This window comes from Ochotona princeps, chromosome 7 (genome assembly GCF_030435755.1).
Source record: "Ochotona princeps isolate mOchPri1 chromosome 7, mOchPri1.hap1, whole genome shotgun sequence".
NCBI lineage: Eukaryota > Metazoa > Chordata > Mammalia > Lagomorpha > Ochotonidae > Ochotona > Ochotona princeps.
The window spans coordinates 68,798,028-68,821,701 of NC_080838.1; the positions used below are offsets into that span (position 1 = coordinate 68,798,028).

Genomic DNA, 23,674 nt, shown 5'->3' on the forward strand with positions numbered 1-23,674 from the left:
ACACATTTGTCCACCTTGCATAAATATGTTTTTAAATCATATTGTAGAAACACATTCGCCATACTTACAATAATTATAGTTGAGATAGATTTTAGGTGATTTTTTTTCCCTCTCAACCTCAATGTGTTTTCAGATTTTCCATATTGTACACGTACAAGGAAATACTTTTTATATCATAGAATAAGAACTACACTGGCACTGAGGGAACCCAGTTGGGAAGCCGTAATCCGAAGGGAGGCTTCAGCGATGCCCACAGGTAAGAAATGCAAAGGAAAAAGCCTTGGTCCTGGTGATAAAGGAATCATCCCGTCAGTATCCAGAAAAGGAGGGTAGGGCACGAATGTGAGCAGGGTGTTCTGGGCCCTGCAGCTATAACATTGCAAGTCCTGTTAGTCATCACTATCAGCCACACACCCAGGATGACCAGCCCAGCACAGGCCACCACACCAACATCCACAAGTAGCCCCAGGTAACATCCACCTCTATTCTTGTGTAAGACTGTAAACTTTTTATCACAATCCAATAAATCCATCTGCCCAAGGAATGTCAATTCTGATAGATACTGGTCTCCAGACAAAGCAGGTTAAATAGGCAGAGTACCTGGCCTCTCTATTATATGGAATCCTACTTTAAAGAGCTTCTATCCAGAGCTACTGTCAGTCATTCCATTCGTCTGAAATGAAAACAAGAAGCAGGGCAGAAATCCACTCTGCGGTTGTGGAGATCATATTTTAATTCTGCTTGGGGGTCTAATGCTTATGCTTACAAAGTAACCTGTTATTTAAAAAGAATGTCTACGATTGGTTCGCATAGGAACAGGATAAGATTACAGAGATTCTGGAAAGGTGTGTGTGTGTGTGTGTGTGTGTGAGAGAGAGAGAGAGAGAGAGAGAGAGAGAGAGAGAGAGAGAAAGAGAGAAAGAGAGAGCGCACAATGAGGGTTGGAGAATAAAAACACTTTCTATTTTGGTAGCCTCTGCTATCTGAGAGTCTCCAAGTCATGTTGGAGCCCTTTGGAACTAGAGGTAGCAAGGGAAAATGAAGTGCCCTCATTCAGTTCAGTAGGTAAAGACCAAATGATCCTTTACTTCACTGTTTTTATTTTAGTACGGTTTTATTAAAATGCTGATGTCTATCGGTTTCTGTGACGCAGCTTATAAACTGCACAGATGTTTGAGGTGTACACCAAAAGCACCGCATCACAGTTCCAAGGAGGTGGGGCGGAAGGATGCGATGGTTCACCCTGGGGTGCAAAAACTCCACTCTGGGGGTAAAGGTGCTGGCAGTAAAACAGAGTCGGAAGAGAGCAAGGACGTAAAATCAGACAGATTTACAATTCCAAGCAAAGGTGAAGAAGAAAGATATGGGAACACATGCATTCCTTCCGCGCTGGTGTCATTGCCCCTTTCCTATTTGTTCCTCTGTGCTCCCCGCGGACCTAAGAATGGAGATGCGTGTGGTGCCCCTGCGTGGCCCAAGCCTTCAGCAGGTGTCAGTTCGCTGCCAAGAAGTTTGTGGCCAGCATCAGTGAAGCGCACCCAGCAGCTGCTCCTAAGAAAGTAAACACTCCCAACATGCACTGAGGCGCAAGGAGAGGCTCAGGTTCCTTGCACTTCCCTGCTGAGGCCAAAAGGACTAATAATTAACCGTTCTTCCTTGGACCTACGGGAGGCAGGAAACAGAGCCTACGCCAGGCTCAGGGAGGAGCCGCGCGCCGGGCTCCGCCTGCACTGGCCTCGGACCTTGCCTGCAGGTGGATCCCCGGTGAAGCCCAGGACCCAGAGACGCCAAGCAGCCAGAACTCCTGACCCAATCCCGGACGACGCCGTCTTCGCAAGGAGTGCAGTCCAACACCTGTGGGTGGGGTTCCCAGTGTGAACAGCAGGTGAACACACATGGATGGGGAAGAGGACCCCTGAAGGGCACGCCTGGAGTAGGGAGGAAGGCGTTCTTAGATAGCAGGATCCAAGGCTCCAGAGTTGAATGAACGCGAGCTATTTTCAGCAGGCTGAACCCCGGACATTAACTTTCTCAGAATACTCAGTTTTGATCAAGGTAAGGCGGTGGGGGAGGGTGGGGAAAGCAGGAGTGAGTGGGCAGAGGGGTGGAGTGAGTGTGTCTGTCCTGGCCTTCCTCCCTATTCTCCCCACCCCGGGAGCCATTTACCTGGAAGTGCACCTGGTCGCACCCGCTTGCAAACAAGCTAGGCTTCTTGATGACACCCTCACTCTCTGGGTGGTCTGAGCCTGTGAAACTTCAAGCTGGCAAGATCCTTTTCATGGAGGACGAAGCTAAACCTTTGTTTGTTTTCACAAAAGGGCATAGAAGTCACCTCCAGAAAACTGAAAAAGATTTCCAACGTAATTTCAGGCTTCACCTTTCCATGAAAAAATGATCATAAATAATTACACGGGACTGTGTAAACTGAAGTTACACATGCTAAAGCAGAAAAGTCACAGCTCCAATTCTGGCTTTGCTGTGTAGCAGAGTTTGCCCCTTTGCAGTTTACATAGCTTCTAGGATCTTCTGAAGTTTGTCATCTGTAAACAGACATCCTACCAGAGAGGGCTCCGTGGGAATTCTTCATCCTGCAGCTGTTGTATAAAGGGTATCTCCTTCTGGAATTAAGAAATAAGCAGCTTTCCCAGGGGAACATATCCAGAAGGGTGACTTGAGCTGGGAGACCAGGCTACTACGTTGGGTGCTGGTATTGAATTGGTTCCAGAAAGTAGATCCGGGACACATTAAGCAGGTGGCAAGCAGGCACAGCACCTCTCCGAGTGACAATGGACTTCTCTGGTTTCTTGCCACTTTTCCAACAGAATATGACAAGTGTGACCAAGTGTCTTTGCTATACTGAGTCACTTATTTTACAAAACTGTGTGTGTCTGTGTGTGTGTGTATCAATCCGTTATTTCTAGAAGGGGAATAAAAATGTATGCTGGAAGAGTATGCATGAAACAAAAAATGCACAAAAGTCCCACCCATGGCCTGTGGGTTTTGTCAGAAAGCTTGCTTTTGAATAACTTGAAATATACCACATGGGCTGTGTTTTATATTGTAGCACATGCTCAGCTGCGTATATTAGGATGATTCCAGCTTTTGTTTATGTCTGTGTACAGCGAACATCAAAGAAAAGTTGGCCAAGTTTGGTTAGTCTTTACCGCATAAGCTTGAAAGACCAGGAAAATGTTACTTGAAAAGGCACTAACAATGTTGCTGCTGATTTTGTTGATACTGCTAACTCTGAGAAGGGAACAAACTAGGTAACGGTGACTAGCTGTTTTCACTGGCGTCATTTTTATATTTTTTATTTTATTAATATGAAGCACTTAAATGTTTTCCTATTAACCTATAGCTTAACATTGTCATGTGTTGATGGATTACTTTTTGGATTACAGAGCTGAATTCTCCAGTCTTCTAGTAAGGGGGTATTGACAGAAAAATTGCAAATGAAATTCTAAAGTCAACCTGATTGAACTTCACTTTTTTTATTGTCTTCTGGGGTCTGATTGGGCTACAGTGTGGTTCAGCTTACAACTGAATAAATTAGAGTATCTGTATTCATTTAACATTTTGAAAAGAGGAAATATGCTTTTGTACTAAGTATATGTTATTGGAACTCCTTATGCAGGTTGTCTGAATTTTATTTATCTTGAAAGACATATGCATAAATAGAGAACAGTAAATAACCCCAACTTGAGATCAATTTAACCATATTTGAAATTGAGATTATATATCTGTATACATATACATATGTACTCTACTTTTCTAATACATGTAACATTTTATGATGAATTATGACATGATTTGGTCAGTCAGAGAGAGGGGGTGAACTAATCAACAGTGATTAGAAAAAACCAACTTTCCCAATTGTTGTCAAAATATTGCAACATGCATATACAGTGTTTTTAATATAAAATTAAGAGTTTTATGGCTGATCTTTCTGTTAATTTCTTAGAATAAGAAACACCCTGTACTTCTAATTGAAGTAGAAACCTAATGTTAACAGCTCATTTACTTTTAGAGATTCATTGATTACAGTGTAGACAGGAAATTCAATATTGGTACAGGACATGGACTTCTTAACAAAAGTTTATGTCTTTTTAAATACTCCAATATAGAGTCGTTGAAGAGACAGTCTTAGATGAGGGACTCTGGTATACTCCCCTTTGCATGAAAATCTAGCATTAGAGGGCTGTTATATTGTAAATACTAGTCTATATTGTTCAATTCCGTAAATTATGGTGTCCTCTCACTTTTATAACACCTTCAGGAACCAAGACAAATAAAGCCCCTGCTTGTGGAAGCTGAACTTGGACATGCCTCATCTTCTAAGTCGTGAGGGCATTACCTTAGTACATGAAATAGATGATTGAAGGAAAATTACACCATCGCTTACATTCTGCTAAATGGTGCTTGGAAGAGGGTTTTGCAGTGAACAATTGAACAGGAGCAATGAATCATGATCTCTGTGAAATTAACCTTAAAGTTGATTCAGATGAAACAAAGAACGCTTGCAGTTTGCCAAGGGCCATCTCAAAAGATGGCATTTGCTGACCCACCAGCTCCCTCTGAGTGGCCAACATGCCTAAAGCCCTTAAGTGGCTTTTCCTCCTCCTTTTTTCACCTTCGTGAGGATACTCGGCAGAATCAAGCACAGGGCCGTGTGCATGTCCAAAAGAACAGTAAAGGTCTGGCATCTTTAGATCCCACTGGCCTAACAGTGGTGATACACTCACACAGTACAATGCCAGGGTTGAATTCCTGGCCCCAAACCCTGTTGAGCTTTCCTGCTAATGCTGACCCATTTGGTTTCAGCCATCCAAGTGGGAGACCTTGATTAAGCTCCCAGCTCCTGGCTTTGGCCTGGCCTGGGCTGGTTTTTGAGGGTATTGTTTGAGAATAGGCCATTTGGTATAAGAGTTTCTATTTCTGTCTCTATCCCATTGTAATAAATGTCTTTTAAAAACACTCTACAACTCAAAAATAATTAGATAATGGATGGGGTTATGGATCCTTTGTCTCATGTCCTAGAAATTATGTGCTTGCATTAGGTTCTGATACTGTCTACTCCAAGTTTCTTCTCTACTCCAACTTTACAGGTCAGAGCTTTGGGAGAATAGCCTTGTTTTGGAGAGGAACACTTACAGTTTTCTGTTGTTTCTTGAGGGTGATACAATGTTTTTAAATTTCAATTTAAAGCCCTTAATATAGCCTTAACTCAATTTAAATGCACAGTTGCTGCAATGTGATACTTTCTTTTTTTTAAGTTACTGATATTTTGTATGTAGATATGTGTATTTTATGGAAGATATGTTCTGGTACATGAGTAAAAAAGTACATATGCAATCAAAAAATAATTGTTCATAATCTCACCTCTCCTAATTTCTCCATTCATATTTTAAGGTACATCTCTGTTCCCTGAATATACTCTATAATTTTTATGTTTCATCTATGCACCTGCATATAAAAAGGTATTTCACAAAATTTGTGGAAGGTTAGGCATTTGGCACAGCAGAGAGAATGCCACTTGGGACACCCGCATCCCTTATCAGAATATTGTGGCTCGAGTCCCAGTTCTGCCTCCAAGTCAGCTTCACAGTAATGTGCTCCCTCACGGGCAGCAGGTGCAGGCCCAAGGCCTGGGTCCCTCACACCCATGAAAGAGGTTTGGAGGGAGTTGTGTGCTCCTAGGCTTGGCCTGACACAGCCCTGACCCCTCTAGGTATTTGGGGAGTTAGCTAGTGGGTAAATTTCCCTCTGTCTGTCTTCTCTGTTTTCTTTTTTTCTTTTTCAGATGAAAAGTAAAAAATAAGTCCTTTCTGAAAAAAATTTAAAATTCATGGAAAAAAATGAAATCAAAAGATAAGTTTATTTCTCTGAAAAAATTTTTTGAAATAAATGCACATTTTGTCATAATATGTAGTCTATGTAGAATTTTTGAAGGCCCCCTGTTCCACTACAGTTTTTCAGTCTGGAATAATGAAAATGAAATAATGGCAGTTCTGTTCTAAAGGACCCAGTAGATCAATTAACTTAATAGGATTCAACAAAGAAAGTAGAATTTAATCAGAAAGCTATGGATAACATGCTATGAAAATTAAAAAGCAAGAGAAAGGTACTTTTGCTAGGAAATCTTGACATTTGTGCATAGACATGCACACATATATTTAGTTGTTTGTAATTGTGAGCCCTGTGGCACTTCAGGTACCAAACAACCTCCTGATTAAGGAGCTGCATACAAGGATATCAGTTATGCTTCCAAAGCAGCACTGGAACAGAGAGAAGGAACACGTGAAATGTTTACTGGACATACAAAGGAGTGAACCAAATTTTCCACTTTTAAATAAGTAACCGTTTCACAACTCCATGATTGGGCTCAGACAGGCACATGAAATGACTGGTTCATTTACTTCCTGTAAGCTCATTCTGGTCAGAAGGTAACTGGCAAGCCCAGGCAAGCCCACACCCAGATAGGAAGAGAGGAGAAGTGGACAATGAATGCTCCGGCCCGTGCTGGGCATTTCTCAGGTCCCAGATCCCTGGCCATCACCAATTGGCTCCATGTTCCTGAGCTCTCTCATTCCTAGATCCTCTAGTAACTTTCCAGTGCTATTTATTTCCCCCGCACTTGATTGTTGAACAAAGTCTGTGTCTTTCAAACTGCATTCTACCTGAGCAAAAAGAAAAACTAGGTAATAAAGCCTATTAAATAAGTGATCTTATTTCACACACAATCTAAGTCCATAAGCTCTGGCCCCAGGACCTAGTCAGAATGATATCATCCGTCCTGTTAGTGAAGTGTTGTAGATTTGTTTCAGCCACCTTCCTTTTCAGGTGGTCACTATAAGAATAGTTCTACCCAGGACCCAGTGCTGTGGCCTCGCGGCTAATGTCTTTGCCTTGAACACGCTTGGAAAATTCAGAGTAAGACCACAAGGCTTCTAGATGCAATTTTTCTTGTTCCATCAATACTCTCCACCTCTGCTGTTCATGACCCCTCTGTCATTCTATTCATACACCTTCAAGAAAACTAGATCCGACCCTCAAATCTACCAAGTCTTTTTAATCTAGAAGATACCAACAAGGGTCCTGCCATGTTTTAATTTGCTACAAATTATGGTGAATGGGAAAAAAGAGGAAAATCTATGTAAATTCGTAGTCCTATGCCTCACTTTGACGATTAACAGCAATGAGATTCTTACGAAATTGTATTTTTAGTTTTCATGTTTTTAAACCATTTGAATATTTTATTGAGTCACTTTTAGATCTGACCTGCCCACTATTATTTTCCCTCGGTTACAATGTCCTGCTGATGAACAGGCATTCCATTCTGTTTTCACTTTCCTCCTTTAAAGTTTGTTCAACTGTCTTTCTGCCAAAGCTCAGTGAGTACCAATCAGGGCCTCTGGAATCCTCCCATCACATCTGAAATCTGAAGTCGGCTGTGATTTATTTCACATAGATCACAAGTCAAACAGTGACATTATATAGAAATCATTCATTCTTGTAATTTATGTTTCAGTGGTTTTATCAATTCAGAGAGGGAACAGAGCACAGAACCACTGCTGTAACACTTGAGCCCACCAATGCCAGTTTTCACTGGTGACCATGAGAAGAGTTCCTGTTGGAGACTTTTCTTCAGAAAATCCTTGAGCTCTCTAACAGTTGGTCACTGGCAACTTAGTTGTGTTCCCACCTTCTGGAAGGGCCATACCAGCCCCCTGGGCTCTTGTTATCAGGGCTCCATGCTCAGGTCCAAATCACCCCTAACACTATTGCTTTGGGGATAGGGTTTCAAACACATGAATTTGGCAGACAGGAAGCTCAAGCTGTAATCCAGGAGAAAGATGACGATGGTTTGTCTGAGACTGGTGGCAGGGCAGTTGGAAGCTTTTCATTCAGATTGCATATGTATGGAAATAGAGCAGCTAGAACTTTTTTGAATGGGAATATTTATGAAGAAAACAAGACTGAGCCTTTGTTTTGGTGCTTAACTGGATGGATGGGAAAGAACTGGGGAAGAGGGAATTCTAGAAAATGTCATAACGTTATGGTTCTGTTGCAGACATGTTGTATTGAGATACCTATTAGTTAAGTAGAGTTTATGGCAGCAACGTGAGTCTGGAACTCAGTGGAGAGAATGGGCTGGAGAGGGGACTCCCTGGGAGGAAAACAAGGACAGAGAAGATAGCCAAGAATGGACCACTCAAACTATCCAACATTTACAGATCTTGCAGAGGAATCTACAGAGGAGACAGAAATGTTGAAACCTGTGAGACAGTGAGAAAATAGAGGAGAGCTCTGAGAAAAAGCTGCAAGAAGAAAGATCTTCACAAGGCAGGAAAAATCCATCCTGCCAAATCTGCTGAAAGAAGGAGACAAGGAAATGAAATGAACTGCATGGCAAGGTATAGGCCATGGATATGTTGAAGGAAAGGTGCTGGGAAGGTAAATTCAAGCAATACCATCAGCCATCTCAATGCAGAACGGAGAAGTTGTGTTTGCATCTCAGGGCCATTCCTGGACATGACGACTCCTCTCTAAGGGACACTATGAACCCTGACTGTGAGTTGTTTTAAGGATAAAATCTAGGTTCAAAACTCACAGCTTAGAAGTTAGAGTAAGAGTTGTGCAAACCGAACACCCTGGGCTCATGAAGCACCTGCTGTATTTCTTTCCCATGACAAACTGACATGCCAGAAGTTTCTGACCTCTGGAGCCACTTGACTGGGATGGATAAGCCCCTATTCTTTCTGGCATGAATACTCCAAGCATCCTCCATGAACAGGTGCCCAAAAGGATGACCACTGCCAAGATTTGCCACCAAGAAGATGTGATCTCATTCAAAGCAGGGAGATGGCATCAGCAAAGGAAATCATGCAAAAACCAACAATGGTCATATGAATCACAATAGTGTAGGTGAAAAGGCTATGGGAGACTTTAAAGAAATCACAACTGAGTGGAAACTGCAGTGCTGCAGAAATCCAAATTTGCAGTGATGAGGTTCCTTGGATGCTCAGGCTTGCTGAGAGAAGTCTCCGTAGTGCTGAATGTCCATTTAATTGAGGAACAGCTTTGATCTTTAATTTGGAAAAGTAGACATAAGTGCAATTGCAGAAAGCCTGAATGTCATTACTTAAAAATAACATCCAAGGATAGTGTGTGAGCAAAAAGAGAACATGATGATCAGAGTGGTGAAAGTGGAGACTCAGTGTAGCATTCACCTTAGAGACTAATACAAGGTGCCTGATGTGAATAACAAAGTAGCTACAAGACTACTTCCAAAAGTTCATGGAAAATGTAATTAAAGTGTATTCCTTGTAGCAGTAAGATATATCAGTAGCAGAATAGCATTTTTTTCTTCCCCTCTTTCTCCTACTCTCTTCCCTGGTATTCTAGAGAATTAAGACATAAAATTCCTTTCACTCATCTTCACCCCTAAAAATAATCTGGTTTTAAAGGAGAAAGAAGACATACCCTCCTTCATCTTTTCTTTTCCTTCATTTTATTTTTCTTTTTAAAGAACATTGTGTTTCTTAGTGAGATAAGCTAATCTCCAGAAAGATAAATATCACATGATGTCCCAGATCTGTGTTAACTAACATACAGAGTACAAAATAATATAATGTGCAAGAACGAAATAGACATTTTGAGATTTGCTTGTTGTTTACAGCCTTGTCCCTAGTCCTGAGGAATGATGACCTTTCTACTTGCTACTGACTGAATTCTTGATTTACTGGAGGATCAAGCTTCTGATTATACAGTAAACCAGAAGCATTCAGTTGCAAAAAAAATCAAAGGAAAAATAAAAAATGAAAAGCGGAGTAACAGAAAAGGAAGGAAATATAGGGTGGGAAGTATCATTATTCCCTTAAAATTATATAGCAGCACAATCCACGATAATGAAGATATGGAAACAACCCAGATGCCTATTGAAAAAGGAATGGATCAAGGAACTGTGGTACATCAACTGTATGGGATGCTACACAGCCATTAAAAGAGTGAAATCCTATCATTTGTAACAGAGTAACACCAATCAGAGACTATTTTGCTCAGTGAAATAAGCCAATCCCCAAAAGACAGATATCGTATGTTCCCTCTGGCATAAGATCAATTGATATCTAGATCAATTGATATATAGGCAAACATCCTTATGCATATATTCTCCTAGAGGAACTGTATGACAGAGACCAGCATCCTGGGAAGTGAAGATACACTGCAGTTTGCATCTCTACTTCCAAATAAGAGGAGGACTCCCAGTGAATCAGTTAAATGCACCTTGACAGTGTGATATTGGGTTTACTACCTTTGCCCGTGCTTACAATGCAGTGATACACAGAAGTAACAGAATGTTAGACTAGTAACTCTTACTAAAGGACTAACTACCATGATAACATGGGGGGGAACTGCGGGAGGGGAAAGATAAAGGAAGGGAGGGGGAGGGATGACGGAACCCCTATACTTACAAAACCACACCAGGGAAAACAATAATTTAGAAATTACATGTATGAAACACCTGATTTATTATCTTTATATGAATAAAATTCAAAGAAAAAAGTTGCTTTCCAGTTCACTTAAAAAATATATTTGTTTGAAAGTCAGAGTTACACAGGGAAAAGGAGAGAGATCTTCCATTCATTTGTTCACTTCCCAAATAGCTACAATAATTAGGCTGGCTCAAGCCAAAGCTAGATATTTCATCCTGCCAGTTGGCAGGGGACAGCTTTACCTCTTTATGCGACAATATTGGCCCCTCTTGTTCACCTTTGTATTCTGGCTATAGACACCTATGATTCTATCGTTTAAAACCAAAGCAACTAAATATTCAATTTATGCAAAATGCAACAATCAAAAGATCTATGTTAAACCTCTGGTCATGCCCTAGTGCCAATTAAATGAACCTATCAAGGAGGAGATTATTCAAGTCTGACCAAGTTTCCAGTGCCTGAAGGCGACTGCAGGTTATTATGTTACACTTAATCAAGCTTCAAGCCAGAGCTTGATTTTACCTGCCTGGAAGTCTGTAGTTGTGTTTGTGTAACTGGGGCAGAGTTCAACTGGTTGGGGTTAAGTTGTCATAGAGAAAATATAATTCCTTGTACAGAGTCATAAAGGAGAAATTTCTTTGTAGAAATAAGTCAGACAAAGAGCTACCAACTTCCCAGCCCTCCCTTTCCTTGAGCCTCTGGTTTGGAGTTTTTCACTGACAAAACACTTCTCCCTCTTTTACTTGCATGTGAACCTCTACTTAAAAACTCTGCATAATAGATGCAACAAAATAATCTACCTAAATCAGGAAGCAATGTACGAATGCATCGCAGAAATAAATCATTTGTGCCATTCTAATGTTTAGGACATCGCTGGACCGTCTCAGGAAGCAGGGAGACGACCATACCATGCTGGCTCAGCAATACCCATCTTGGATCTTCATCAACGACAGGACATTCATAACCAGGTAATCACACACTTACTAAAAAATTCAAGGTTTTCTGAACTTTATGGTCAACCAGACCGATACTATGAATCACCATTTAGAATGCTACTTGAGAAGTTAAAAAAGCATATTGCTAAGACCTCCTAATCGATTTCCCTCTGGTGGGACAACTGAGACGGAGGAGCCAAAAGACGAAGTAATGAAAATAGCACAGGACCCAACATGTATAGGCAATGGGAAGAGAAATGAAAGCAAAGAAGTGGTAGAGAGCAGTAGATGTACGTGATAGGGGATTGGAAGTGGGAAACCAGAAAAAAACAAATGTGACCGTGGATGAAATGAAAGCCGCAGTTGGAAGATAAGGGTGAATTATGAGAGGTTGGGAGAAGACACAAAGTCAAATATTGAAGCCATATTTATGCATTCCTCAAATGCTTACGGACAGATTCTGTCATGGATCCTTAGAACCCAGCAATGAGCCAAAAAAGGGCTGTTCGGGGAGTTTCTCCATGGGATATCGCCTAAAAGGGGGAGAGAGTCAATATGTAAATAAATGCTGGAAGGTGAGTGGAGAATAAAAATGAAGAAAGGGAGCGACAAGCACTGGAAGTGAAGAGTGGGAAAGCATCCAATGTAAGACAGGTTCTACGTGCACTCACTGGCCAGAGAAGCGGTGCCCTCAGCTTCCTGCAGCTGCGCCTACTGGGGATGTGCTGGTTTCTCTTCTCAATTCTTCAGACATTCCCTGAGGTCAACCCAGCATCCATTCTCCATAGCTACCAGGCATCCCCGTCACTGTTCCCTGCCTCACTGACAATGCCATGAATTAGCACCTCTCTCTCCTAAAAGCAAAAGGAAATAAAAATGAAGGAAAAAAGTCCCTAAGGACAAATAAGATATGGTTGTGTCTGTTCTTGGGGATCTTTCTTGTTTTGTATGCCATGCTTTTGGTTCTCGGAGTTTCTCAGGTTTCTTGAATCCTCAGCTTTGCTAGGCCAACTTCATCTTTCATCTGTTTTACACATGATTTATTTATTTGCCGGAAAGGCAGGGAGGAGAGAGAGAGAGAGAGAGAGAGAGAGAGAGAGAGAGAGAACACTGTCATTTACTGTTTTCCCAAATGTCTGCAGCAGGTAAGGCTGGGTTGAACTGAAGCCAGGAGTGAAGAACTCAGTTCAGGTCCCTCTTGCAGGTGGCAGAGGCTCCAACATTTAAGCCATTACCTGTGACATTGCCAGGAAGCTAGAATTGAGAGCTGGGGGTCAGACATGAAACCCAGGTTACTCACGTGTGGGATGCTCACATCCAATCCATGCTTAGCATGTTAATCACCAGGCAAATCACCTCCTCCATCTTCATCATCATCATAGATATCCTGACTCTCCAAATGGCTTCAGAGCAACTTCATTTGCAGTTTAGGAAGTCGATTGATTGTCACACCACATCTTGCATAACTACCTTCTCTCCTTGACTACCTCTATATAATAACATGTCTTGCTCTTCGTGGAAGTAGACACCTGCTTGAAACCCTGGTAGTCTCCAGATCACCTCATTGTTTTCTCTTTAGTATTTCAGTTCCTGAATCCCAGTACCTCACTCTCCCTCTGAGATCCTTCCTGAGCCTCAGTTAGGTTCTAGTCAGTCCTCTATAATTGCTTATGTATTTGTTCTTATTAATATTTACTTTCTGGGTCCAGCATGGTAGCCTAGTGGCCAAAGTTCTCGCTTTGCACACACCAGGATCCTTTACGGGGTGTCGGTTTATGTCCCCAGCAGCCCTACTTCCCATCCAGCTCCCTGCTTGTGGCCTGAGAAAACCATCGAGGATAGCCCAAGGCCTTGGGACCCAATACCTATGTGGGATACCCAGAGGAGGCTCCTGGCTCCTGGCATTGGATGAGCTCAGCTCCAGGCATTGCGGTCACTTGGGGAGTAAACCAGTGGACAGAAGATCTTTCTTTTCTGCCTTTCCTTCTCTCTATATATCTGACTTCCAATAAAATAATAACAATAATAAATTATTAATATAATTAATTGAAAATTAATTAATAATATAATAATTGTTATAAATCTATGATTATTGTATAATTGCAATATCATGATAATCACCAGCATTTTATAGATGGTAATGTAATTATAAAAGCTGGGAAAACTTAGAGACATATAAATGTTATGAATAAAAAGAATATACACCTACCACTCAGGAAAAAAGGAAAATACACGGTTTAATTTTTAATTTTTTAGATCATCTAAGGGTACCATTTTAAGCAAATGAACAACTATACAACTGGTATTCTATTACAAATAATTTTGTGTACCTTAAAAAAATCTTCCCCAGTCGTGATTTTAGTAACGTTGTTCCATTCAGTGATGATAGAAACACCAGAATGTGATTGCTCCCTAAGCTTTGGTTGTCATTGTGGCTTCAGTTTTTTGGAACACAGAGGCTAGTATACAGAAACACAATTACTGGATTGAAGTGTACAAATCAACGTGCTGTTATTGCTACAAATCACATTTCTTAAAAATGTCACCAATTTACTCCTGTTCTGGCCTTTCTTGTTTCTTAGATATCTTTTCCATCTTTGGAGTTTGAGGTGGCTTTGTATGGGACATGATGATATTAAGTAAAACATGGGTGACTGCTTTTTTTTTCTTTTCGAACATTCGTGAAAAATAAAACCAGCACATACAATCTGTGAGCTGCTCAGCGCAAATACAAGTCTACTTGTAGCTAAAAGGAGTCAGCTGGAAAAATACTAGCAGCAGATGGTAGTTTTAAATGGTCCAAGTTTCTTTCATAAAGTGTTATTTATTATGACAGTAACACATTTAAAATTTTATTTTGACATGTATAATTGTACAGATTTATGGGGTACAGTGTGATACATCAGCAGAAGCACTAATCAAAACAAGACAATCAACACTTCCATCAGCTGACCGTTGCCCTACTTTGGGGAGCCTTTGAGCTCCTCTATTCTTAAAATTACGTGACTCTGATCTCCCCTTCCCATCCCTGCTGCGGAACACTCAAAAATTATTCCTTCCAGCTAATTCTGCTTTAATATCCGTTATCCAACCTCCCTTTCTCACTCCTCTCCTCTTCTTTTCCACCCTCTAAAAATCAGGATTCTAATATAAAGATTTACATTTTATAGCTTTCTCCTGTGAGAAACTTGATTTTTTTAAACTGACCCAAATCATGAAAGCTGCACCTGAAAGATAAGTTTGCACAGCATTGTCGCACCACTCAGTTAACATGTGGCGTGCCAGTTGAGTCATCCTGCCAACTAAACAGCCTTCAAGCCAGCACTCTTTTTTTTTTCTTTACTTCTGAAAATACTTTTTGGTAATAGTTCCTACTAATCAGCATTGGAGGGGAAGAAAAGACAACAATTGTTGTGAATCTATTTGCATCTTGTTATTTGCAGCAAAGTAGGTTGCAGTGAAACTACAGTTTTTAGAGGACAGTTTCAAAAATGTCTCTGAGATTCCACTGACCCTTAATTTGTGTTATATTTTGGCTCAGCAGAAGGAAGCCTGGATCTCATTTCTGTGAGCCTGGGCCTTCATGCCCTACAGTCCATATGCTCACTGGGGCTCCAAAAGTCAGAGTTCGATATTGCAACAGCATACCACACAAACACCAGATTCAAACAGAGCATTTCTCAAATCCTGGCCCCGGGGCCACCCGCATCCTCCGTCAAGTTACTCCTTAGCAGTATAGGCCCTGGGCTCTACCCCCCTGCCTTCTCCACAGACTCTAAACCATACTGGGCCATTGCTCAAAAAGAAAGGATCATGAACTTCTGACTTTCTGACACAAACAAAATTCCTGGACCCAGAAAAAAATCTCTGCAAATGTGTTGCCAGAAAGAAATACCAACAGTGACAGCCAATACACATGATTCTTGCAATTCCTCACTCATTTATTCACTTAACAAGTTGTTCTTTTAGTCTATATACTGGACATGTTTTGGTACACAAGAGAGATAATACCAACTTCCTGGGGGATTTTCTTTTCCCATACAGAAATATGTAAAGACAAATAATAACGTAGAACTTACATAATTGAAACTTGGCTTTCAACAAGTTTCATAAGAATAAGATATATTTAATGAAACAAAAAGTCCTGATACTAGTAGCACCATTGGCAACCTAACATTTGTCTTACTACGGAAAGGTGTTGGCACAGGTGAGCTTCGGGTTCTGATGGCCAAGGTTCCTATTGCTGCCTTCTTGCCTGAGGTCATCACTGTTCCATTGCTTCACCCAGTAAGTAGTCTAGGGGTGCTCAGTGTGTTTGCATTTCATAAAAGCTCCCTATGGTTGCTTTCATAACACTTTCTGTACAGGTAGTAGGATGAATACAGGGCACTTTAGCAGTGAGGAAATGCCATCTCTGTGCATTTAGAAACAAAATTAAACCAGAAGTTGAAATCTAGTTTAGAATGCTGATCAGATTTCGGTCTCAGAGCCTGTTGGGCTTTGTCTACTTGTTGGCAATCCAGTATCAAGCCTTGCAGGCTGTGCCTCTTCTCACAGCAGCCCAAAGGCACGTGTGCATTCCTATCTGCAGCAAATAAGCTTAATTAACCTGGTGTCATAAAGTGTAGCAGAAAGTACATTCTTCCAAACAGCTTCTCTTTCCAAGTATAGTGCCGGCAGCTTCTGCTTCAACAAAGAAGCCAGCCACCTGCACCACTAAGCATGAACACAAAGAGCCAGTGTTCCCAGAGGCTGCCTCCTACCTGGCCCAGGGAGCCAGAGGGCAGTGTTTGCCTAGGTGCTCCTTCCAGGGTCCTCTCTGGTCAGAGACACAAATGCATACACAGTGAGTTCTGAAGGAGACTCCATAAAAGAGAGAGCCTCACTCCCTGGAAGGCAATTGGATTTCTGTCTTTAGCAAAGGATGAAGGAGCACTTGCAGGAGTATTTTTACAAGGAATGAGGATTTTTAAGTTAACAAGGGGCAAATGATTTGAAACATATTTAGAACTATCTCCTTTAAAAATCAGGATTTTTTGGCATTGGGATTTTGTTTTTTACAAATTCACAGTATTCATAATGGAGGATGCAGTGAATATCCCAGAAAATTTTCTTACAAGAAAATGAGTAACACATCTGCGACTATGTCACAGTAATGTCACCTTCCACATATGTTACAATACATTTATACAGCTTTCTTTCTTTTATCTCTGTTATTTTTCGATAAGTACTTAATGGTATTATTCTTGAGCATATCAGCATGACTGATTCCTAGTAAAATTTATCTACTCTGGAAATATCTATTTCACCATTTCAGTCAGTTTATAAGAATAATATTATTCTAAGATACACTGAAAATGTTTCCATAGAAAGTCTGTTGATATCGAAATTCAAAGGCTCCAGAAACATATCATTTGTATAAAATCTACCTAAATTTTGTATGTGTTAGCTACGCAGGTGACAGTACCCCTCCAAGATCATCATTCAATTTTTCCATTTTATTACCTAAATAAATTATCTTCGAGAGCATAGCATTACTGAACAACACTCTAAACTGATTGGATGCATTGCCATAAAACCCCAAACTGAATCCACTCACATGACATGTCGAAGGTTAATAATCACTGCCATTGGGGTGTTGGAAGAAAGTAGATATTTATTGCAACATGCAGAGCAAGGAACCAAGAAGTTATTGCATAATTCCCAGACTCCCTGAGGAGTTTTGTTTGAAGGATCTTACAGAATGAAGTTGGGACAGAGAGGTATGTAATCAGCCCATGTCCAAGTTCCTGGTGGGTTAGTGGAGCTGGTGACCTTTTTCTGATTGGTTAGTGATGCCATGATGGCCAGTTTGCTCCAGTTGGTCTGGGAGTTAGTTTAAGGTAGCAGTTACATTCTTCCCAGATCTGCAGGACAACACTGGCCATCTTCTGGAAGAACCAAATGACTCCTTGAGTTGGCCTGTTAGAGCTTGCAGCCAGCTGGATTACTCCCTGAAGTCAGTGAATTCTTTCAGCTAAAAGGTAGTCAAGGACACCTTGGGAGTGTCTGGGTCCTGCTTTTACATTACAGAGATTTGGTTTCAACATGAGCTGTAAGTATACCAGAAGAGCAGCTAAACGGTACAACAGTGAGAAAAGACAGAGCAGAGTCCTAGTTGCATGCACTCTGCCTTCAGAAGCTGCAGCTCTTAAATATGGGCTTTCTTCAGAATCAGTAAGAGGGGCTTGTTCAACTCAAGGTGCCTAGACCCTGCCCCCAGACTATATAATTCAAATGGCTCCAAGTTCTTAAGTGGTACAGGTACTGCTGGTCTACAGTTCATATTTTGAGAATCACAGGTCTAAAGACCTCAAGCAAATTGAGGTTAAGTGTTCGGAAAGGGAACAACCCAGTTCTAGGAAAGGAGGGCCTAGCTGAAACAGAGGGTTCCAGTAAGACTCCTCCCTGAAAGCAGCATTTGTAAGGAGGTATAATGGAGTGGGAAGGAACTAAGATGGGATGGCACTCCCGACACAGAGGCTCTGCCCAGGATCCTGATGGCCAGGCAGTGGCAACACACACATAATAGCTGAGTACAGAACACAGAAAAGCATCATTTGAAAGGAAGCTCTAGGGGAAGTCAAGAGAGACCAAGCAGGACTTAACCTGTGCCATAAGGAAAGAGAGGTTTTTACCCATCAGCCATTGGAAGGCAAGCAGATGACATGGGTCAGGTGTGTTCCATGCATGGACTTGTTATATAGTGTGAACAACAGGTGGAGGATGGGCAGAATGGAATCAAAGAAATTGCTTAGCATATTCTCAATCAAATGTAAGGTGAGTAAGTCCTCAGAGTCATGGCTGTGTTACGGAAAAAAGCAAAGCAAAGCAAGGGGTGGTAGGTCTAAGGTCCTGTCACCAGCTCATGCTTCTGTTGGTGGCCACCAGAATCACTGGCCACCTGTTATGTCTCAGACCCTACCCGAGGCCCTGAAGGATGGAAAAGACAGCAACAAAGAGAATTAAACACTTCATAGCATACAACAGATTGATGGTCTCCCCTCCTAAGAGAATAAGCACGATCCCATATGCACAAAAGTCCCAGTTGTTACTACAAAAGACGTTACTTTATAGCAAGCGAGCACCTACTGTAAGAGTTGTCTAGCTTGGCTTGTGTTTGCAATTCAATTGACTTTAAAAATCCCTATAATGCTTGAACAAGAAAAGAATGAGAAGAAAAATGAAAACATGGATGAAACAGAATCAAGACCAAAAAATGAGGAACTTGTTTCACTCTTCAATGGCTGGCTCCTTTCCACACTGAAGTTTCAATTCAGCAGTTCAGTCTTCCTGCTACAACATCCTCTTTCTAAGAACTTCATCACATCATTCTGATTTAGTGTTCTCATAAAACTTACTCCTAAATAAAATTATTGTATTTATTTATTTATTTATTTATTTCATCCTCTACCAAAAAGTCAGTTCAGTCACAGCCTTGAGGCTTTGTGTGTCATTGCCCACTCCTCCCAGGATCTCTCACAGGGTTCATTGCATAGTAATCCCTCTGTACATCTCTTTCTGAGAAAGACTAGCCTAAATGAATGAAGTCCAGACGTTAATGTAACTTCGTCACTGCCACCTGGAAATATGGTTTCATAACTCAGGGCAAAAGAATTATCTGTGTAACACAACTCTCTATTACATTTTCTATTAGAATGTCTAGGTTGCTTATATGTGATTATTTTAGTTCTATTTACAATGATCTCATATTTCAGCCTGCAATCTGCTCATTAAAAGGCTTCCCCTGTTCCTCTCTCTCTGCCTATCTTTCTTTCTCTCTCTTCCTTTTCTGTAATTAGAGGGGGACACACAGAGAGACCACTCCCATTGTCTGATTAATTCCCCCAATGTCCATAATTACTAAATCTTGGTCATGCCAATGCCTGGAGCTGGGAACTCAATCCAGGTCTCCCATGGAGTGGTATGGAGCCATCACCACTGCCTAGCAGGAAATTGGAGTCAGGAGCTAAACCCCAGTATTCTATTACTGGGAAATAAAATGGTGTGCTGAACAGCATCTTATCTGCTAGGTCCAATTCCCATCCCTCCTCTCTCTTTAAAGAGTAAGATCACTGTGGTTCTCAGCTTCTAAGTCATTAAGAAAGTGAATCCCAAAGTGTGATTTCTGAATAGTGGTGTCAATTCACCTGGACGTATGTTGGGGATGAAAATTACGAGGATTCCTCAGTACTCTGGGGGTACAACACAACACTCCATTTCAATGAACACTGCAGGTGATTTTAACTCCAGTTCAGAACTCTTGCTGTGAGGGTGAGTTGAGAATCCTTTATTTAATACAAGAGTGTGACCCACTGGGATTCATGTGTCCATGTCTTTGGGGCATATGGTTTCTTTTTTGTAGATTCCTTCAGTATTTTCTTAGTGAGTATTTCTTCATCTGTTCGTTCCCAAACAATTGGCTTTTATATAATATACTTTGATCTAACAGTGCATCAAATCCCTATTTTGGACTAGAATAAAAATATAAGAATTATACAAACTTGTAAAGTATCTGGGCTGTGAGTCTTGTTTGTGTGTGTGTGTGTGTGTGTGTGTGTTTTGGGTCAGATCAGATTACACAGCAGAGACTTCCTTGTTCTTTCCTTCCTGTTCCCTTGATGGCCCGGGTGGCCCCTAGGAAGCCAGCTGCTGGTGATAAGAGAAACCAAGGTCTAAAGTAGCACCAGCTCCTTGTTACCAACCACAACAGGTTGCAAATTTGTGAAAAAAAAAATTGTTTTTTGGTATTGCACTTTAGAATCCAAACACAAAGCCAAAGGGCATAGTTAAGTGCTTCTTCTCATTTAAGAGCGAAAAATTTGCTAAGGTGGGGAAAATACCAAATGCAAATATTTGGTAAAGTCAAAAGTGGTCAGACGTCAGATCTAGAGAAAGTTTCTGCTTTCATCAGGAGAATGAACACTGGAAAAATGCCTTTACTTTATAGCTTCCTTTCCATATTTAATCAATATCCAGAGACACGGTTCCAAGTCATTCTCATCTGGGGAGTTTTCATACTTAGAGTAGTCTGAATGCACTCCTTGTTTTCTACCTACTGACTAACCACCACTTCTTTAGAATACTATGAAGCTATCCCTTTATCTTTAATCCTTTCGCTCTTATCTGGTAGATTCCAGAAGCTGAGAACCTGAGAGCCAGATGGAATGGTTCAAGTGGCTAATCTTCCAACTGCAAGTGCCAGGATGCCATATGGGCACCAATTCATGTTTTGGCTGCTCCACTTTCAGTCCAGCTCCCTGCTGTGGCCTGGGAAATTAGAGGAGACTGGCCCGAAGCTGTGGGATCCTGCATCCATGTGGGAAACTCTTTGTTCCTGGCTTCATATCAGTTTGGTCCAGCTGTTGTGGCCATTTGGGGAGGGAGCCAGCAGATGGAAGATCTTTGTTTCTCTTTCTCTGTAGATCTGCCTTACCAGTAAAAATAAATTAATCTTAAAGAAAGAGAGAGAGAGACAGAGAAAACCTGAAAGCAGCCTATACGTCTATCCATAAAGGGTGCCAAACCCATTTTTTATAAGGGATAATCTTAAAAAAAAAAAAAAAGTGGCCCAGAAAATACAAAGTTATAAAAGGACTAAGCAGTGGGAGGATGCTTTTCTGTTAGCATGAGAAAAGGGCAACTCTGTCACCCAGTGGATTAGCTCCATAGCAATCTTGGGAAATCCTTTGTCCTGCAGGTTATCAGTAGTCAGCACCAAAAAAGTCCGCTTGCAGGAATAGACAAGTCACAGGTGCCGTCAATCCCACCAGCCAGAATTCAGACTATCCCAGCAGAGCTGCTGGAACAGTTAGACATTTTTGCTTTGCAACAAGGGCAGCCCCGGGCACATGTGCCCTGCCGAAGACTTTGAAGCTGGGCAAGGTAGGCAGAATTCTGACCTGAGAACTCAGGGCTTGCTTTTTCACCTCAGTCCAGGAAGGCTGCTGCTCACTCAACTTCTCAGTTCATTTGCAATGGAAATGGAAAGAGATCCCTTGGTGGCCCGTTGGACCTCTCTGCTGAAAGTGAAAGGCGTTCCTTTTTCTTCATTGTCTGAGTCCGGATGAGGCCAAAAGCAAGAGGAGCCACAGCCCTGGCTGCTACTGGTCAGAGCTGCCCACGCTTTCAGTGTACTGCCGGGTTTTCTGAGGATGAAACAGGTGCAGAGAATTCTGGCAGTGCTTGTGGATATCAGGAAAATGGGATGATGTTTTGTTTTGGAAGATTGCTTCACTTTACAACATCTGTTGTCATTAGATTTCCTGATTCCATCTTTTCACAAACATATACGTTTATATTATATTTTTATGGGTGTGAAACTAATAGAGAAAAAAATCATAAATACTTTACACACTTACTATAAAGACTTTGGAAAATAAACAGAATTATAACACTCAACAATGCTCACCAGTACTGGGGCTGGGAACAAGTATGGCAGGTGCAGACTGAGGTACCCACATGTGTACCACTAAAACAGGGTGTAGGACGGGCTGGGCAGCAACATCCACCAGCTCATACAAAGACCTGGATGGATGGGACAGGCCATGTCAGGTAAGGACCAAGCACCCGCTGGCATGAAAGAGATCTGAGTCTGGGAGTGGGCCGAGTGGGGGTACCTAGGAAACTCGTCTAGTGGGTCACAGCTCCTGCTATGAACATGTGGTCCAGGCCTGGGTGTTGGGCAGGCTGGGCAGGGTAGCTCTATCTGTCAGCCAGTGTGTGAGTTGATTTTGGAATGGGGCAGATTGGGCAGGGCCAACCAAACCTTAGTCCATTGGCAAGTGCAGAAGCCAGGATGGAATGCAGGTTATGCCAGGCTAGGCTGCCACACCTACTGGTTTGCATGAGTCAGTGATGACAGCAGATTGAGCAGGACCATGTTCCAGCGAGAGTTGGGACTATGGGGTGGCTGGACCAAGCCAGAATGCAGCATCTGAAGGCAAAGGCTAAGACAGGGAAGGGGCTATGCCAGGCTGGGTCAGAGCAACCACTGGCACACATGAGATCTGTGGTTGAGATCACGCCTGGTTGCAGAGCTAAAGGGATGCCCTGGCTGGGTTGCTGGTCCCACTGGTGAGTGCGGAGGGCTAGAGTGGGGGCTGTGGTCTGGTCTTGACATAGATGCAGTGTCCCTCAGCACGAGTGTAGACTGGGTCTGGGGCATGCAAGCCTGGGCTCCAGCACGCATTGGAGCTCATGAGAACCAGAATGAGTGTAGGATGATCTGGGCTAGGTCTCTGTCCTTGCTGAGCCATGTGTGAGCTGTGTCTGGGTATGGACCAGGCTTGACTGGACTGTGCGACCCAACAGTAAGAACCAGAAAGGGCAAGGGCTGGTCAGGAAAGACCACTGTTCCTGCTAGGTCAAGAGGTGCACTAACTAGGGCTGGCCCATGAACCCACCAGTTTGTGTAAGATCTGGCATTGGAAGAGGTTCTGATAGAGGAGCTTGGCAACTCCTCTGCCAAGATAGAGTCAGTGCAGGTGAGCACCAAGAACCATGATAGGAAGCAACCCAGACCAGGCCAGGTAATGTTACCATCGACATACATTTGGCGCAGGTCGGGGGTGAACTAGGCTGGGTTGGTTTATATCATCTGCTGGCAAATCCAAGAGCCAGAATGGTGTGTGGTCATGCCAAGTCAGGCCGCCGTACCAGCCAGTTCGCATTAGGGCAGGGACTCATGGCTGGCTGGGCTAGGCTAGCTAGGCTGTAATCCCCACCAGCAAGAGCTGGAAATGGGGGTAGGCCAGGCAAGGCTACAGCACCCACTGGCAAATGTCAAAGTGAGGTGGTCCATGCCATACTGGGCCACAGCACCCAAACAACACATGTGAGACATAGGGGGAGACTGGACAAACCAGGTAGGGGGACTGAAAGGAGATCCCCAATGGGGCCACTATTCCCACTGGTAAGCATGAGAGCTGGGATGGGGACAGACCGGGCCTGGCAGGGCTACAACACCTGTTGGCCTCATGTGAGCTGGATCAGGGGAACGCCAGGCTGGACAGACTGTTCCTACTGGTGCAAGCATCAGTCAGAGTGAGTGTGCATTGGTTGGGCTTTGCCACAGCATCTAGGTAGCAGATGCCAACAAGGTGGGAAAATTCTGTGAAGCTAAACAATAGAATCACCTGGAAAGTGCAAGATCCGGGAGTGGGAGTGGGCCCAGTAGGGAAACAGTGGGCACCTCCCTCTTTGATT

At 42.3% G+C, this 23,674-nt stretch overlaps 1 protein-coding gene across 4 annotated transcripts in view; it reads left to right on the forward strand.

Moving 5' to 3' along the window:
• The first annotated feature begins 1,640 nt into the window (after window positions 1-1,640).
• Window positions 1,641-23,674, forward strand: part of RASSF6 (Ras association domain family member 6) — a 51,296-nt gene continuing 29,262 nt past the window's right edge. The window contains exons 1-3 of one of the 4 annotated variants that reach the window (XM_058667214.1): window positions 1,643-1,885; window positions 2,005-2,055; window positions 11,360-11,461. In XM_058667214.1, coding sequence (XP_058523197.1) covers window positions 11,403-11,461 — 59 coding nt within the window. In that variant the 5' untranslated portion in view covers window positions 1,643-1,885; window positions 2,005-2,055; window positions 11,360-11,402. Of the gene's footprint in view, window positions 1,886-1,954; window positions 2,056-11,359; window positions 11,462-23,674 lie in introns of those variants that run through there. The other 3 variants (XM_058667216.1, XM_058667217.1, XM_058667215.1) reach the window with 3 other exon arrangements.